The 19,530-nt window shown below is 37.6% G+C and overlaps 1 protein-coding gene across 10 annotated transcripts in view; it reads right to left on the reverse strand.

Moving 5' to 3' along the window:
- Positions 1-866: 866 nt before the first annotated feature.
- The window catches only part of AGTPBP1 (ATP/GTP binding protein 1), a 138,683-nt gene continuing 120,019 nt past the window's right edge, over positions 867-19,530 (reverse strand). For 5 of the 10 annotated variants that reach the window (XM_036021794.1, XM_036021793.1, XM_036021792.1 and 2 more), the window contains 3 exons: positions 19,015-19,191; positions 14,221-14,381; positions 6,560-6,791 (listed from right to left, as the gene is read on the reverse strand). In XM_036021794.1, the coding sequence (XP_035877687.1) occupies positions 6,617-6,791; positions 14,221-14,381; positions 19,015-19,191 (513 nt within the window). In that variant the 3' untranslated portion in view covers positions 6,560-6,616. Of the gene's footprint in view, positions 2,318-6,046; positions 6,792-14,220; positions 14,382-19,014; positions 19,192-19,530 lie in introns of those variants that run through there. The other 5 variants (XM_036021797.1, XM_036021799.1, XM_028514352.2 and 2 more) reach the window with 3 other exon arrangements.

The following is a 19,530-nucleotide window of genomic DNA, read 5'->3' on the forward strand; positions in this document are numbered from 1 at the left end:
TCTTATCCTTATTTTGCATCATAAAAAATTATATTCCTCTAAAATGTAAGTCTAGAAAAACAGGTAATTTATGGGCTTATTTCTTTATGGGCTTTACTTCCTGACCCTGCCAGTTAAAGTGATAACGAAGCTAAAGAATAAACTATCTCTTCAATGAAAACATAAATTCCTTAAAGAAAATGAAGTGAGAAGTTACTTTAGGTTAAGTCTGTGAGACAAATGTAGATGAGACATATCCCACCCCCACCCCCCGCATCACAGATACAAATGCAGCCTTTCCAAGCCTTAATTGAAACCAGAAAAGACAGAGAAAAAGGCTTGCACTAAACCATTACCTATTCTGTTAAACATCAAATAAAAAGACCCAAGGGTCTCTTTCCTTTAAAAAAATATTAAATGGTTAGAAACAAACACTGGATGTATGGCCTTCCTCCTAACCACCCATAAAAATACTTATTTGGAAAATATGAGAATCATTCCATGGGCTAAAGAGAAAATGTTTCCATCGAGATCATTCTAATAAAGCACTCAGGAGAATACTTAACACACTAGATACGATCAGGTTGAGCTCTCCCCACCTTCCTTAGGGACTCTATTTATGGTATGTGGTGATAAAACAGCTGCATGCTTGTCCAATCACCATTTCTACAAGGCTGGCTGAGCTGACTCACTGCAGAGGTGGCCCAGGCCAGCACTTAGCTGCTGTGAGGAGGCACAGGGTCATCAGACGAGGAGCCGCAAGCTGGGGTCTGAGCCCCACCTCTGCAGCACACTAGCAAATCCAGGTAAATAAGGTGGCACACTAGCAAATCCAGGTAAATGAGGTGGCACACTAGCAAATCCAGGTAAATAAGGTGGCACACTAGCAAATCCAGGTAAATGAGGTGGTCAGTCCAAGCCTTGAGTTTCTCACAAATTAAATGGAAATGCTAATGATATGTTTATTAATAGTGTTTCTGAGATGCTCAAGTAACTTTTAGGAAAGCACTTCTTGAATCATAAAGAGCTATTTAAATGCTCTTTATCTAGGAATCTTGTGTGAATGAAAGGCAGGGATTTGCAGCTCTAACCAGTGTGTGGATGGAAATAGCTTTGAAATTGGTAACTGAAGAATACCTAAATGTCATCCCATTGTTCTTGCTCACTTGTCTATAATTAGACCAATTGTAACTCGACAAAGGGGTCACTGATTGCTCTCAGCTTGCTCTCTGGGCCCACCTGTTGCTATGATGCAACAGTAAAGAAGTCCTCACCTTCAATGCACACCACCTGTGTCCTCCATTACCACTGGAGAGAATGAACTTTCAAGATGCTGAGAAGTCCACTCTGGGAACAACATTATCTCTGAAACCACTGACAACTGCCATGACTGGAATCCCTGAGTTTTGAGCAGGTAATGGCAAAAATATGGTTCACTTCTAGCCCAGTCAACTGGTCCGATACAAAACAAAAATTAGTTTGTTCAACATGTCTGAGTAGACATTTGATGTTTCTGCCTTCTCAGAGTGTCCCTTTGGGTAAAAGAACTTCTCTTAGGTCACGTGCTTTGGGTGGGGCCACCCCACAGGGATGGACACTGCAGGTTGCTGGCTTTTCAGACAGGGTTCAGACATATAAACCTGTGTAACAGACACACCTTTTCCAGTAACAGAAAATCCAACTGAATAGTTTAAACAATGAGAATGATTTGTAAGTCCATACAACTGACGCAGTCCAAGGTTCCACTTACAGTGTGCCATGGGGCTCCAATGATCAAAGGACCCAGTGTTTCTCGATGTCCTGGCTCTGCTCCTTCAACGCTGGCTCTTCTCAGAAACGCTCTCCACTCAAGGACGCCTGGTGGCCACCAATAGCTCCACCCTTCCTTTCCCAGAAGGGGCCTCTGCTCTAGCATCACCTTTAAAAGTCCTGACATACATTTGTTCCTGGCTGGGCTTGATCATGGGCCAACTCCAGACCAGCAGATAGAACAAGCTGACTGGTCAGCCCAGGCCATGTGCTTCCCCACTGCAGCTGGTGGCCTCGGACACACAGATCTCAAACAGCGGCTTGGACAAGGGGGAGAATGAGTATTTGGTAAACAAGCATACTATGTCCACTCTGTGCTATCAGTGATCTGGATTTTAGCATAAGTGATAGGGGTTCTTTGTTTTCATCTTGTGTAGCTCTTCAGGATGGGGAAATAAAGGTTAGCAAAGGTGGTTACGCACTGGACACCCCTGTCTCTACATTAAATACAAATTATCATCCTTCGGATTTTAAAATTTATCTTTTTACATGAAATCCAATTCATTCACTCTGTTCAAGTGCCCACATTCTGAAAGAAAAAGGAAACATGAAATGTTAAGCATTTCTAAGAATTCTTGAGGAAGACAGAACAAATAATCATGTAGGTGGTATGAAGAATGGGAAAGTTTAAATAATAAAGTCATGACACTGTAAAGAGTAGATAACATGACTTCGGTAAATATTTAGCACTAGACATGAAAATAAATTTCCAGTCTTAAAATTCCCTACTTAATTACACCGTCAGCTAGAAAAGGAGTTTAGAGAAGCCAACCTATTTTCACAGATGCAGACTTTACTTTTGTTTATTAAACTCTAGCTTTTTCTATATTAATTTTCAATTATGAGCATCTTTGCCTTTTATCATTTCTACACATTTGCCATTTGTCACAGATCTTTGTGACTTAAAAGTACATTAAAAACACCTATTCTCAGATTCTGGTTATTGCTCACCTCATTTTTACTTGGCACTCTATCAATGATGTCTTTGAGAGGGAGAGTCCTGCATTTGGTATGATGAAAGGAAACCTTTCTAAATATTTGGAGTGAAACCTCTTCAGCTGTTTAAAGGCTGAATAGGGGAGTTCCTCAATCCATTTCCACTTCACAGGGGTTTGTGAGTATGAATGTGCATGCACAGAATTACTTCAGCCCTCAACAGTGTCCACCATGTCCCAGGCTCCAAAATACCTGGCCTGCGTGATGCCTCAAATGCCACCATAAAAGGGTCATTCACTTGGATTTAGGCACTGCATATTTAGCAACCTCAAACTGAAAAAGAAGAGTTTAATAACTCAATGCCCCCAGCAACCAGCCACGCTCTGAATAAGGTAATAAGACAGAAGGGACCAGGAGGTGAAAAGAGCCTGTAAAGGAGGCTTATGAGGCAGAGGGGGAAACAACAGGCCTGTTACCCTTCAGGATCTAGAAAGAACAGGGAGGGCACTGAAGGGTGACTTCCCTCTCCCGGGTGTCAACCCAGTAGAGGTAAGTGCTTTGTAAATATCACTGAAGTGATAAACAACTGAAATGTGACATTTCAAGAACTAAACCTCCAAAAAATTAATTCTCATAAAGAAAATGAGACTTTCTTCTGACTTCCCTTTTTTCTGTGCAGGAATTTAAATGCACTTTAACCAGAGAAATATTTGTTTAAACATTAATAATTATACGATGTAGAAGAGCCTTTCAATGACAGTATTGCTTCAACAGATTTTTCCAAGTGGAGACAACTAAGGTTTACATATGGCTCCTGAGCCCTTACAAAAATAAGAGAAAAATTCACTGATTCTTCTATTAATGTTTTATGATTAAAGTGTATCAAAAACAAAAAGATTTATAAAGATACATTTACAGTTTCATGGCTGTCATTTATTTCTAGATCATGCACAAAGACAAATCCATTAGTACATTTACTATATTACCAATCTCAGTGCTCATAATAATATGGTTATCTTTATTTGGATATTTGAAATTTAAAAGTACTGTATTCATTGCTGTTAATATGCTGTCTGAAGTGCAATTCCAGGTTACTTATTTTATTTAGGATTCAGACAAATAACACAGAAACTGGAAAAAGCAGCAGATAAGTAATGTCGGACAAAAATCTTGTGTTCAAACAACACTATGACTGCAATGGAGGAAAAGCCAACGTGAATCACAGGTTTCTGCATCCTGCCTTGCCCGCATGCATTTCACAAATTCAGGAGAGACCCTGAGCTTTTAACATTTCTCACTCTGTGGGGAAAGGCAGAGGGTAGCACCTCCTTCTGTGTTAAGAACACCAGGCTACTGGTCAGGAGACCTGGGCTTAAACCCTGGTGTCGCCCAAGCAACCCTGTGGCTGGGTGTCTATTTCCTTGATTCTACAAGTTAGTTATCATCTCTGGTGCTAATTTCCAATTCACAGGTCCTCTGATTCTTAGGAAAACGTGATCATGAAAGACATCAGACCCATGGCTCTCACAGAGTGGGCCCTACAGCATTGCCACTGGAGAATTTTTAAGAAATGCCAAGTGCAGGGGGTCCACCCCAGGTCTACATAACCAGTAAGCCCTGGTTTGAGAAGCAGATCCTCCAGGCGAGCCTGACGTATGCTATGCAGTTTGAGAGCCACTGGGTTAGACCAAAGCTACATTTAAGAAACTCACTGTGGTTCCAAACACAGGGTAAATAAATCTAAATCTATCATTAGACTCGGTTTATCAGCTACACGTTAATTTTCAAGCTTATGGCAAACATTCTTTGAAAATTCTGAAGGGACATAGCCACAGAGGTAAGATTTAGGGCAATTTTAACTAACAATGGCCAAGGAAACTTAGTTTTACTTCTAATTAGGAAAGTTAGGATTTTAGATTATTTCTTGTGTTTCCAAAACTATTTATTGTTTAAGGAAAAAAAATAATTTTCTAACCATATAAACGTTCTCTTTAGTCCTGTGAATAATTATTTAATAAAAGGCATATTCAGATATATAACATATGCTAAAAGATGAGCTTCATCACTACAAAGTATTGCAACAGTACATGACATGGGGTTTTTATACTGCTTAACACAGTAATTGAAGTTTTGAGTTATTCTGCACATTATTATACTAATGTACTTGCTTTTCATAAGGACTATTGTGGTTTTTAATTTCTAATGTTATAAGAACCAGGAAAAACTCACAATACAGACATAGTGGCTTCATAATCTACTCTGAAAAAATATAATTAGATGTGTAACTATCTCACAAACAAAATATATAAGTAACCTTCTAACTATAAATTATTGGACAAATTATTAAATAAATAATACTTAACCATGCTAGAATATCCTGATCTCTCCTAAATCAGGTCACCACACACTAAGGTTTTCTTCAACTTCACCATCTAGTTAGTGTTCATTTTCTGAGATTAATGAGAATTAGGCTATTTAGAGAAAAAGACCCCTTTATCCCCTGCTCCATGCTATGTATTTAAACATGGTTCCCATAACACTGAAAAAAGCTGTGCTGTGGACTATAACGCCTCAAATAATACAATGAAAATCGTGATTTGGAAAATGCAAAAATTTGAAATATACTTTTTGTCATTTCTTTCCAATTATTACAGGTTAAAAAAATTTAAAAGATTGACAAATTGAATCAGCAATAACCAAAGATAATGTGCCGAAACCTAAGCACCAGCAAGAAGCTGTTAATGAGGTTATCTTTTTGGATTTATTTTGTTACAACAGAAACTTAGTTCTTAAAGCGCTTAAACAAAATCACTGGACTTGTTTTATTTGAAAACAGAGTCATTCCTGCAGCAGGACAGCTTAAACTTGGGAAGATGTTGTTACAAAAAAACAAACAAAAAAAAACCACTTAAATTCACTGCAGTCATTTAGGACTGGAGAGCGGTTAGCACGCCCTAAGTGAATTTACTTCGGTAAGCCTAATAACATAGCACAGCTCAGGAAATGCTACATAAGCTTATATACAACTATACCTTTAACACTAGGTTGTATGCTTACCACCTTTCTAAAGCTTCTTAACAAAATTGATTGTAGTGATAAACTTTAGGTGCACTCATGAGACAATTCCAGATGAAAGAGCTGCTCAAACACATCTTTTATGATCGGTAGAGGCACACCCATACCATGAAACACAACACCGGTAAACTAGGCATTTTTTAAACAAAATTTTATCAATGTGTTCAGTTGCTGGATTTTTATCATGTTTTCACTAAGATTCTATAAACCAATAATCTGAACTGGTTAAAAAGGAGGACGAAATGAATGCAATGTTTAATATAGTTTTTATTTGTTTAATTTGGTAAATGTAGGATGTAATGGTTTCAAGGCAAATTCCGGATTATCTCAGTCACAACTCAATGGTTAACATGATTCAGAGGAACAGTCTTATTGTCCACACCCACCCGTCCCTACACAGACGTATCTACAGAAGTCCATGTACATATAGATCAGTTTTCAGAAGCTCGGATTTTCTCAACAATTCTAGAATTCAGATTTTATGTTCTCACACACTTCAAAATTATCCATTTGATGCAGGACATAACCATGAGGAGATAAAAATTCATGCAATGATACTCAGGTTTTCCTTTAAAAAAGTAAATCCAATATTTGATAATTCAATGCTATATAAAGTGCATTGAATAGCTTAAATAAAACAAATGCCAATTTTATCATGAATTAATAACATATTTATTGTCTTGAAACCAAACAGGCCCAAGTTTCTTTTTGTTTTTATGAGTCAGCTCTCTATAAACTCATTTCTTTCAAACTTCCTGTGTAATAAAAATCAAGATATTTCATTTCTTCTTTGCATTTACAAGAGATGGCAGGGGGCTCAAGGTAAGTATGTTCTTGATGATTCAGAGTCAGAAAGTACTTCTTCTTGAGTAGAAGGGTCATAATCTGCATTTTCAGCTAATTCAATATCTAACTCATCATTACTTTCTGCACTGTAATCAACTTCTTCAAGGAATCGAGGTTCATCTTCATCCAAAACATAAGTGGTAGGGCTGTAGCCAAAGCACACAGAACATACAAGCCTCATTAGATTTTCAAGTTCTAATATAAGGTTATTTGAACATGCTGGATTAACTTTGATTTCAATATAATAAAACTGGCTGGGCTGACTTTAAGAACATTACCCAAATGAACAAGTTCAGAGATTTATGACTACAATAATTGAAACCTCCTGGCATTGATAACAAAGGGTGAGATGTTAATTTTTAATTATATTACAAGAGTGTCATACACATCCTATAATTATGTACCAAGAAAAAAACAATAGGTTCTCTAATTACGTTACTTCTTTGAAGGGTTTCATCAATTTGCAGGCTTCAAAATTCTATTTTAATCACTGTAAATAAGCAGCAGATAATTTCAATAGACTTTATAAGAAACTATGGGCATTTAATTGGTTCCTGCAGTAATGCACGGACACCACTTATTCTAAGTATGCACAGTGATCATTTGCCATAAAAAATATATAGCAATCCTCACAGTTTCTACTGGTCAAGAATAAAAATGGAAAACAAGTGAACACTCCATACCCAGATTAATTACTTTCCCTAGGGACAAAGAGTAAGATATTTACTTAAAAACACTAAGTGCTTCTAAATGTTTCATTAGGTACATTGGGATTAAGACAACCTTTCCACTAGGGCAATAACATAACAGTATTCTGAGTTTTCCTCACTTGGGAGATTGTTGTACACACACACACAGAGGCACACATGTACACACCCCACATCAAAGAAACACTACAGCAACATTTCTATGTCCCCATTTTGTGACCCAAACTATCTTAATTTCATATAAGGTATGTGTGTTTATATCCCACCTGTTTCCAAGGGCTTTCCCATTGCTGATGCAATTAAAAGCTATAAAATCAGACAATAAAAAAGGAACAATAATCTGTTAAAATGAGCAGAGAAGCAGATGTCATTAACATCTAAAATGAAATAATTCCTGCAACTGAACATTAAATTCAGTTCAGATATCGGGAAGTTTGGGCAAGAAAGACAAGTGAATGGATTACATGGTTCTAATTTTCTGGGAAGAGAAAGCAAAACTCATCTGGTGAGAGTATTCCTTTTCCTAGAACTGTTTTAATTATGTTCATCACAGAAAAGAGAAAAATATATTGCAAAACCATCCTGAGCTTACATACAAGTACTGTGACAGAACAGTCCTGATAAGCCCGGCTGAGCACCTTGGAGGATCGTGTGAGACTCCACAGCAACCTCACACACACAAGGACAAGTGCACAGTTTTCAATTATGCAACTAAAATGTTCACTATTGCTCTATATAACTTTAGGGGGAAAAGTTAAGTTACAAAAAAAAAGTGTAATTACAAAAATTACAAAAAAGTATTTGCCTTTTAAAATGACAATTACTCTATTTTGAAAAAATGTAACTCATTCCTTCTGCTTGACCTTGGTATTTCAAATTCACAGGGTGTTCTAGGTTAGTTCTAACAGTAGATAGAAGACTAGTTGAAGCAAAGGAGGAGGGAAGACGGAAGTAAGGACAGAAAGTAAGAAAAGACTAATCTCTTGCTGCATACTTGCCCATTTTCTTCCTGGACACTATCGTAACAAGAAGAAATGATCATGGAAAGAGACAGAAGGAAACAGATTTGCTCAGAGCCATGGAGTACACTGGCTGGTACAGGGGCAGGGCAAACCAACCCAGAGTGCAGAGGCTGACTCCACTGTGCTGAGGCACAGAGGCCAGGGCAGCGCAGATGCCCAGCAGCATCATGGGCTCTCCCCACAGGGAGGAACAGGACCAAGTCCACACAGTGGGTGGGTGGGTGTGTAGGCAAACATCGTTCAGACCTACAGAGTGCAGAATTCCACAGACCCCACTCCACTGGTTGCAGGAAGTCCAGCCACAACATGGGGGTCAGATCAAGGACTTGGTCCTATATGGGAAGCTGGATACTAGAAGATTAATCAATCTGAGCTAAGGAACAGGGATCAAAGAAAAAGCCTAGTAGTATAATCTGTAAGTCACTGAGGGAACAGAGGAGAGAAGTATGATTTAAGTGCAACAAAGATGCTCAGGATCAAGCCCAAAAAGTCCTTTGACGGCAAGGATGCTTGGATGAATGCTGGTATCAGATGCTGAAAAGCACTTTTAAGACAAGAGAAGCACACTGGGAAGGCAGGCTCCTGGAAATTTAAAAGAAATTCCATAATAAGGAACGCTGGGGCTGGGTCCAGATAATAATTGATCCTGTCAGTTCTGGATCTCGGCTCATGCATACGCTGACTGTGACCTGAACTCCATTCATGTTCCGGCATCACCCATCCTTTTACCCAGGAGTGGACCATGTCATACTCTTATTCCTTCTGTAACCCATACTGGCCCTGGTAACTGACTCTTGTTTCTGCAGATCCTAATAAAATCACATTCCCAGCCTGTAGCTGAAGCATACAGACTGCATCCAGCAATGGTGATGGGGCCGTCAGCGCTAACTTACATATGCATGTGTTTAGGGGGTGGAGGGGAGGAGTGATCAGCTCTAGGTCTAAGGAACTGGGGGAATACTGAGATGGGAAAGGGAGGAAAGATTGACCCCTCCCATCGCCCTGCTGAAAGCAGCCTTCTTACTGCTATTCCAGTTGCCACTTTCCAGTCTGTTTTTTCTAGATCTCTCTGCTGTGCTTAACTGTGGTGGAAATTCTGACACTCCCCTCTCCTTAATGTTGATCAAGTGCTCTTCATCGCTTGGGTATGCCTCAAAAAACATTGATGCTTGTACAAATACTCTGCTCTATCTTACATACATGCACTCTCTGAGTGAGCTCATACACTTTAATCTACATTCTAGCCCCGACTTCTCCCTTGACCTTTCCCTATGTACATATGGACTTGCTAGTATACTCACATGGCTGCCTCACATGCACCTTGTGAATGTCACATGCTCACAACTGAACTCACTGTTCTCCCCATTAAGCCCTCTCCTCTTGCAGTTTCTCAGTATCATTCACTCAGTGAGTCAAAAAAAAACCCCCACAAAATTCTCAGCAAGCTAGTCATGCCAGTCAATTTCCAGACTACTCCTTGACTCACAAGTCTTCACTGGCATTGCTTCCTCTGCTTAGGACACACTTCCTACCTCTCTTCCCCTCACCACTCATATCCCTTTCAAATCACAGCATGTGCTTAGCTTTAGGTGTTCTTCCTTTCTTAAAGCCCATCTTGGGATAAGAACCCTTTCTCTATATTCCCTGTGTATCCTGCACCAACATTCTGTCTCATCCCTTGTCCGATGCAGTTGAAACCATCTACTGGTCCCACAGTGACTGCACCTGCATTCTCAGTACTAAATCATAAGCATTTTAAGGTCAGGAGCTGTGACTTAGCCATCTGACACCACCTGTTAACTCCCAGAGGTGCCTGACACATTCTAGGCCCTAAACAAATGCTTCCAGCACTCCTTACAAGAATGCAAGATCACTGACTTCCATATTACCCCATCCCACTGGTTTTAGTTAAAAAAAAAAAACACCTCAAGACACAACACCAATCATAGCAATTCAGTCTGACTTTTATTAAGAATTCCAACATATGTTTAAGCACTTTACAATTTAGGAAGTATCTTCAGACACATGATCTCACAGTAGTCTTAACTTAAGAGCAAGACTTAAAGGTATTTGCCCTAGGATTATAAAATAATCCCTTTCCATTAGCAGATAGAAATTCAAATATTATTTCAATCATAAAAAATACCTAATCAGCATTTATTCTTTCTCACTGCTATTCCTTTGTTTTCCCACCACAATTTCCTCATTTACCTCATTTTCTTCGTGTAAGTTTACTCCGTTTGCCCTGCTTTTGCTTCACTCTCTGACAGCTGTACTACATACACCTGCCTTAACATCCTTCGACTCTAGAATTTTGTCCTCAGTATAAAGGTGTCTATGCCAAAAACAATTCAGTAAGAAACATTTCATTCTAAAAGAGAATAGCATTTTAGTCTAAAAACAAATCCTCCTCATGCTGCTTCAATAAAAATATGAAAACCTTCACCTAAGGGGCCTTCTCACAAGATGAAGACATTGAAATTCTCCACTGCATAGCATCATTATTATGCAGAAAAGTTTATAATTGCAATTGTTTTCTTTTTTTAATCTGTACTGTATTTTTTCCATTCCTCTTTAGTCCCCTTATACTCCCCTACCCTCAGCAATCATCACACTGTTGTCCATGCCCATGAGTCTTTTTCCTATTTGCTCAATCCTTCCACCCCCTAACTTCACCCTCCCCCACTAGCTGTCATCCTGCCATCTATGAGTCTGTCTCTATTTTGTTAGTTCAGTTTGTTCACTAAATTCCACATGAGTGAATCATATGATATTTGTCTTTCTCTGACTGGCTTATTTCACTTAGCATAATGTTCTCCAGGTCTATCCATACTGTTGCAAAGGGTAAAATTTTCTTCCTCTTTATGGCCAAGTAATATTCCATTGTGTAAATGTCCCATAGTTGTTTTATCCACTCATCCATTGATGGATACTTGGGCTGCTTCTACATCTTGACAATTGTAAATAACACTGCAATGAACACAGGTATGCTTATGTTCTTTCGCATTAGTGTTTTGGGTTCCTTCAGATACATTCCCAGAAGTGGGAGAGCTGGGTCAAAAGGAAGATCCATTTTTAGTTTTTTGAGGTAACTCCATACTGCTTTCCACATTGGCTTCATTCCCACCAACAGTAAAAAAGGGTTCCCTTTCTCCACATGCTCACCAGCACTTGTTTGTTGATTTACTGATGATAGTCATCCTGACAGGTGTGAGATGGTATCTCATTGTGGTTTTAATTTGCATTTCTCTGACGATTAGTGATGTTGAGCACCTTTTCATATTGGCCATCTGTATATCCTCTTTGGTGAAGTGTGTATTCAGGCCCTTTGCCCATTTTTTAATTGGGCTGTTTGTTTTTTTGGTATTGAGTTTTGTAAGTACTTTGTAAATTTTGGATATTAACTCCTTATCAGATGTATCGGCGATTATGGTCTCCCATTCTGTGTGACTGCACTATTTCTTAATGACAGGAAAAACTGTGCTTCATTCAAATGCAAAGTTTTCAGGCTATCTTTATATTAAACTATTAAGCACTGGGCAAAATTAAACCTAAAGAATTCAACTTCCTCACATGTACACCAGTGTATGTCCATTAGAGCTGACTGGACATCCGAGATATCAGAATGCAGATCTTCAGCTGTTACCTATGCAGGCAAAAGAAACAAAACACTCCATACGGAGTCAGAAATTCTCTTGTGATCTACGCTTCTACTAACCAACTGAGTGACTCTGGGCAAATTACTCTCTCCAAGCACCAGTTTTTCTCAAGTGTAAAAGCAAGATAAACAAGTAGGACTACATCGCACTAAAAAGTGTTTGCAAAGCAAAGGAATCTATCAAGAAAATGAAAAGAAAGGCAAAACCTATGAAATGGGAGAAAATACTTGCAAACCACATTATCTTATTAAGGGTATTATATCCAAAGTATACAAGAAACTCACATAATTCAAAAGCAAATAAATAAACAAGTAAATAAATAATAACCCAATTTAAAAATGGGAAAAAGACCTAAGTAGATATTTTCCAAAGAAGACATACAAATGGCCAACAGGTACATGAAAAGGCACTCAACATCACTAATCAAGTAAATGCAAATCAAAATGACAACGAGATATTATTTCACATGTGTCAGGATGGCTATTATCCCAAAGAGAAGAGAGAACAAATGACAGTGAGGATATAGAGTAAAGGGAACCCTGTGCACTGTTGGTGGGAATGTAAACTGGTACAGCCCGTACAGCCACTATGAAAAAATATGGAGGTTCGTCGAGAAATTAGAAAGAGAACTACCATGTGACCCAGCAATCCCACTTCTGAGTATACATCCAAAGGGAGCAGTATCGTTATCTCCAAGAGAGATCTGTACACCAATGCGCAAAGCAATATTATTCCCAATAGCCAAATGTGGAAACAACCTAAGTGTCCCTTGATGGACAGATGGATAAAGAAAATGTGGTAAACAGATATACAATGGAGTATTATTCAGCCTTAAAAAAAAGAAGGAAATCTTTTCATTTGCTGTAACATGGATGAACCTAGAGGCCATTATGCTAAGTGAAATAAGCCAGACAAAGAAAAACACTTCATGGTGTCATTTAAATGTGAAATCAGAAAGGAAAACAATGGAACTAATAAGGGAAACAGAGTAGAGTAGTTGCCAGGAGCTGAGGGCAGGGAAACAGGGAGAGGTTGGTGAAAGGGCACCAATTTCTGCTGTAGGATGAATAAGGCCTGAGGTAGTGATGGTGACTGCAGTTGATAATACCAGATGGTATAGCCAAAATCTGCTAACAGAGTAGAACTTAAATATTCTCTCTCTCTCACACACACACACACACACAGCTATCAGCATGTGAGGTAACAGATGGACATGTTAATAACTCAATAGGGGAAATCACTTGACAATGGATACACATATCAAATCACACTATATACTTTCAATATCTTACAATCTTATTTGGGAATTATACCTCAACAAAGCTGGGGGAGGGAAGAATACATGAAATAACTTAAAAGGAGGTTTCTACACATCCATGAGAACCACCACCCATCTCTATGTTAGTCTCTGTTAGTGTTTAGCAGGCACTTTCCAGGGGGAACAATTCAGGTGACCCCTCTGTCAATTACCACACTATGAAGAACAGAGTTCTAATGAATGTTTTACTGTACTCGAAGCTGCCAAGTTGGTACACACGGCAGAGCATGGCCATAATTAAATCTGATGACAAGTCAATGTCTAAAAACTAAAACGAAGGTTCCATACAAAGGGAGTGTTCTTACCCATATACATCAAACTATGAAATGCTAAGTTCTGATAGTATGATTAAGAACTATGATATTGAATCATCTCTGATCCTATAGCTGATCAAATTTTATATATATTGAATTTTAGGGACAAAAAATTTACCTATTCAGAATATTTGACAGATGTACCATAGTTAAATTTTCAAAGGGATACTAAATTAGCTGTTTCTCGTATATAAAACCAGAAATTTATCAGAAACATATCTGATGTGTGTAGACAGCAACAAAATTAAATTTCTTTCAAAGTATGAATCCTAACTCCAAACCCTCTTAATTTAGATATTAGCTGATATAAGTAGTTTTCCACTTAAAACAACATTCAAAATATAAGACTACTTCATTAAAATTTCATCCAATATTAATGTTAAAAGAATCAAGAATATTATCACAATTTGGAACAAACAGTAATGTGTAAATTTAATTACAGTAATCTTAAAAATGTTCTTGGCTATCAAAATCTCTGCCTTTCCTACGTTTAACCGACTTAATGAAGTCTAACATACTACAAGGTAACAATGGAATACAACAAGTGCATCTTACCTAGTTACTTTGCAGCTGGAGTCAATCAAGTCATTTTCAAAGTCGAGCAGGCTGGAAGGCATATTATATTCCAATGGGGATGTCAGTCTTTTCAAACGCAACAGACCAGCACAAAATTTTGCTCCCATCTCTTCCAGTTCTCGGGTACCAATCTGCAAGCCCTGGAAATAAAGCAATATTATATATGTAATAGGGTGTTTGCTATCATCCTGCTGTTTCTCATTAAAATCACATAAAAGTAATTTATAACTATATTAATAAAATTAAAAGATTATTTGGTATGGACCTAGGGCTCAAAAACACAATGTCTTAACAATGTCAGAAATTCTAAATCACAAAGGAAACTGTGTTAGAAAAACATTTCTAAATTGTCTATTCTTAATCACCAAATGCAACTATTTTCACCAATACATTGGGAGAAAAAAATACATAAACATTGTGTGTTTATGTTAGTCTTGGAGTTCATGTGTGAAAAAATATTTTTACAAGATCTTCCTAATATTTCTTGTTATCTACCACTTTGGATGCCAATGTTGAAATATTACAGTGTTAAAATCAAGCCTCAAATTTGTATACTTGAACATTACCTTATAGGTACTTTTTCTGTAAGATAAACAAACAAAAGATAACTATGTCAAAAAATATCAAACAAGTCTAAGCCAATGAGGTAGCAGGAAACTAAGTTCCTATTCTTCCATGTCGATTAAGAATGTCCATCTCAAATTTTGTCTACCAAAGCAAAGAGGAAATTGTAACCACGACCCCCACACCCTTTTCTACATGAGTTTTCCAATGAACAGTATAAGGTTTACAGAAGTTCAATGTAACCACATAAAAGGATAAAACTTGAGTGTAAATCGAGATTTTGCTTATCATTTAATTTTCAGATAAAAATTAATGTCTAAAATAAGTGAAATTCTTACACCGATAAAAGTTGCAGGTGTACGTGAGTGCTGATGTCACTTAGAGAGAAGGTACTGTAAAACAACTTTCAACAAAAGGACCAAAAGCACAGGGCAACTGAAGAAAACAAACTGTAAAAACTATTACTTAACCTACATGCCTTTACAATAATGACTGGTTGGTAGACTGATTACGTAAAGACTTTGGCATCTCCAAACATTCTAGGAAATACTTACCTGTGTGAAATTGAATCAGAACATTCAATTGCCTTCTTAATTTAAAATCTTCAGAAACATTATGTCTATTTCTAAACTAGTTCACAGAAAACTATAAGAACATTTATAGTCTAAAATACAGTAATACAAGATACTCTTGTATTAGTATACTCATACCACTTATTAGCTAATATTAATAAGTTTGAAAAGTATATATTACATGCACATGTGGTGGTGGAGGTAGACGGGAATTTTGCACTTTCCACTCAATTTTTCAGTGAATCTAAAACTACTCTAAAAGCATTTATTAATTTAAAAAAACTAAAAAAAAATGTATGTTATGATCAAAGCATTGAATTTTAGACACTAAAAAAACAACTTGGCTTAGTAAGACACACTTCTCCACAGGAGTTTCAATGAGCCTCGGCAAAGCAGCCCACTACAGCAATGACGAGGGGACAGGGGCACGGCTGGAACGGGGCTCTGCCACATCTCATCTCTCACCGACGTCATGCCCTCGGTAAACTAGACGTCACCAGTCAACAGTATTTGAAGAGAACTCAAAAGATACTATTACACTTTAGAAGCATATACTGTGGTCAACCTAACACAGAAGACACTGAAATGTCATTAAGTTCTACTCTACCAGGCCCCAAAAGTGTGTCAACTACAAAATCTACACAACTTTCTTCCAGCTTGTTACAGACTGCTTAAATACTTTGACATCGAGTGTAATATGGTTGCATTTTTAATACTAACCAACTGGAAGATTTTTAGCTCCTTTCAAACATTAAGTTATAACCACCTTTATAGAAGGTATATGAAAATCACTATTACATTCATTTTCCTACTGCCCTATGCTAAAAAACCCAAAGTAAAACAAAACAGAAGGAGATGCATAAGTAGCAGGACACCTGAAACTCTTTCTGTGCCAAGGCAAGAAAGATACTCAGGTTTGCTGTTACTTATCTGAAGTCTAATTTATTGCCATTAAGTTCTCAGTATCTAAAATTAAAAAGTTCCAAGTCATCTAACATTTTATTAGTCTTTAATTTCAAAAGAAAAGTTTAAAACAGTTTGTTTACAATAAAAGCCTTAGACTGCACTACAGAAGAGCAGTCTTACTAAAAACAAATGTAGTAAAGGGATATGCATTTCAAAATCACACATAAAAAGCTAAATATAAAAAGTTTATAAATAAGTGTATTCATTTCTATGCATAAAAATATATTTGCATCCAACAAATTAAAAGAAAAATCTTACCGATAATGTACTATGTGCACAACTAATTATAAGTTACTAATCACTACTTACTTTTTTAAACTATATTTTTTGAATATACTATTAAAGTTGTCCCATTTTTTTGCTTCCTTAATCCCCCTCTACCCAGTACCCCCCTTCCCTCCAGTATTCCCTCCACACTTGGTTCCTGCCCATGGGTCGTACATGTAAATTCTTTGGCTTCTCCATTTCCCATACCATTCTTAACCTCCCCCTGTCCATTTTGTACCTACCATTTAGGCTTCTTATTCCCAGTACCTTGTCCCCCACCCTCCTTCCACCCCTCCCCACTGACAACCCTCCATGTGATCTCCATTTCTGTGATTCTGTTCCTGTTTTAGTTGTTTGTTTTTGCTTTTTTTAGGTTCAGTTGTTGCTAGTTGTGAGTTTGTTGTCACCTTACTATTCATATTTTTTTATCATTTTCTATTTCTTAGATAAGTCCCTCTAACATTTCATAAAATAAGGGCTTGGTGATGACAAACTCCTTTAACTTTACTTTATCTGGGAAGCACTTTATCGGTCCTTCCATTCTAAATAATAGCTTTGCTGGACAGACTAATCTTGAATGTAGGTCCTTGCCTTTCATGACTTCAAATACTTCTTTCCAGCCCCTTCTTGCTTGTAAGGTTTCTTTTGAGAAATCAGCTGAGGGTCTTTAAGATTCTCTCCTTATCTTTAATCTTTGGTAATTTAATTATGATGTGTCTTGGTGTGTGCTTCCTTTGGGACCCTCTGGGCTTGCTGGATTTCCTGGAAGTCTATTTCCTTTGAAAGATAGGGGAAGTTCTCCTTCGTTAAAATAAGTTTTCAATCTCCTGTTCTTCCTCTTCTCCTTCTGGCTCCCCTATGATTTGGATGCTGGAACATTTAAAGTTGTCCAAAGATTCCTAAGCCTCATTTTTTTTGAATTCTTGTTTCTTCATTCTGTTCTAGTTGAATGTTTATTGCTTCCTTCTGCTCCAAATTGTTTATTTGAGTACCAGTATCCTTACCTTCACTGTTAGCTCCCTGTATATTTTTCTTTATTATACTTTGCATAGTCTTCATTTTTTCCTCTATTTTGTGATGATACTCAACCATTTCTGTGAGCATCCTGATTACCAGTGTTTTGAACTCTGCATCTGATAGGTTGGCTATCTCCTTGTTGCTTAGTTATTTTTCTAGAGTTTGTTTTTTCTGTTTTTTTTTTCTTTTTCTGGAGTCTTGATCTGTTCTTTCATTTGGGCCATGTTTCTTTGTCTGGACACACCTGTTATGTGGTAAGTGGAGGAGCCTTAGGTATTCATCAAGGCAGGACAACCCACTTCACTGCATTGTGACTCTGTATGTGAGGGAGGGAGTAGACTCAAGAGGGAACAATGCAGCTTGCTTGGCTCTCCTCGGGCTTTCAGTCACTTTTCCTGCTACCCACAAGCAACTTGGGCCTTTCTGATGCTGATTCCCAAGTGTGTGGATTTGTGTACATACTAGGACCCTGTGGGTCTCTCCAACAAACTCTCCTGTGAGGCTGGAAGTTTCTCCTGCCACCTCAATCCTCACAGGTTTTTACAGTCAGAGGTTTTGAGGCTTTATTTCCCTGCACTGGAACCTGGGCTGTGTGGTGTATCTCTCTCCCGGGTTATTCCTCCGGGTTTATCCACATGCAAACGTGGAACCGCCAGCCACCGCCTTACTGCATGTCCTCTCCACCAGCTGCCCATTTCTGTCCCTCCTACTGGTCTGGATGAATGTTTCTTCTTTAACTCCTTGGTTGTTGGACTTCCATATAGTTCAATTTTCTGTCAGTTCTGGTTGTTTTTGTTTTTAAATTTGTTGTTGTTCTTCATTTGTTTGTGTGAAGAGGCACAGTGTGTCTACCTATGCCTCCATCTTGGTTGGAAGTAAATTACTGATCAGTATTTCAATGTGTATGACAATATGCTTTCTTAAAAATTTTGAATATAAGTAGACTCAAGACTTTATGAGAATCCACCCTGGCTAGTGTGGCTCAATGGATTGAGCATCGGCTTGCAAACAGAAAGGTTGCCTGGTAGATTCCTGGTCAGGGCACGTGCCTCAGCTGCAGGCCAGGTCCCCAGCTGGGGGCGTGTGAGAGGCAACCATTCGATGTTTCTCTCCCTCTCTTTCTCCCTCCATCCTCCCTCTCTAAACAAAACAAATACAATCTTAAAAAAAAAAAGACTTTGTGAGAATCCAAGGCAAGCTATTTAGTTCAGAGGAATTTTTATTAATGTTTTTAAGACTACATGAGGTTCAATTTCATTATTACAAATTACATATAACTCGGTATAACAAATGTATTACTGAATATATATTTGAAAAGCATTGGATTAGAAACATAAAGAAAAGTCTTCAAATATTTTTTATGGGTAGAAATCCTGAAATATTTTACCTTATATTTTCCCTGATCACAGCCACACAAAGTACTCTCCATGGTATAGCTTCTTTGTACTCCTATCTCCCTCCAAACCACCACACGTGCTGTGGATTCTTTAGATTTTTCCACTACAAAGCTACAGCTGCTCATGCAAAATGCTGGTGCAATGTGGCTCAGTATCTTAGGCAAAGTCTGCAAAAATAATGATAAAACAATATTTCAAGACTTTTTTTTTAAAATTGTTAAATGTTTTCATCTTTAAAAATTTTCATGAAAGCACAGTGATTAGAGCAGGGTCACATCAAAATAATTCTCTTACTAATTTATAGTTTTCTGCTTTCCTAGACAAATGATTAGAAAATAGAATGGAAGAAAATATCACATTTATAGTAGCAACAAATCAACAATAAAACCATGTTAGAAAAACCATGTTTAAAAATATGGAGAAAAACATGTTTAAAAAATGAAGAAATTCAGATTTGCCTGTAAATGTCAAGCATCCTGAATTAATCAGTAAAGCTAAGACAATCA

Source organism: Phyllostomus discolor, chromosome 3 (genome assembly GCF_004126475.2).
Source record: "Phyllostomus discolor isolate MPI-MPIP mPhyDis1 chromosome 3, mPhyDis1.pri.v3, whole genome shotgun sequence".
Taxonomy (NCBI): Eukaryota; Metazoa; Chordata; class Mammalia; order Chiroptera; family Phyllostomidae; genus Phyllostomus; species Phyllostomus discolor.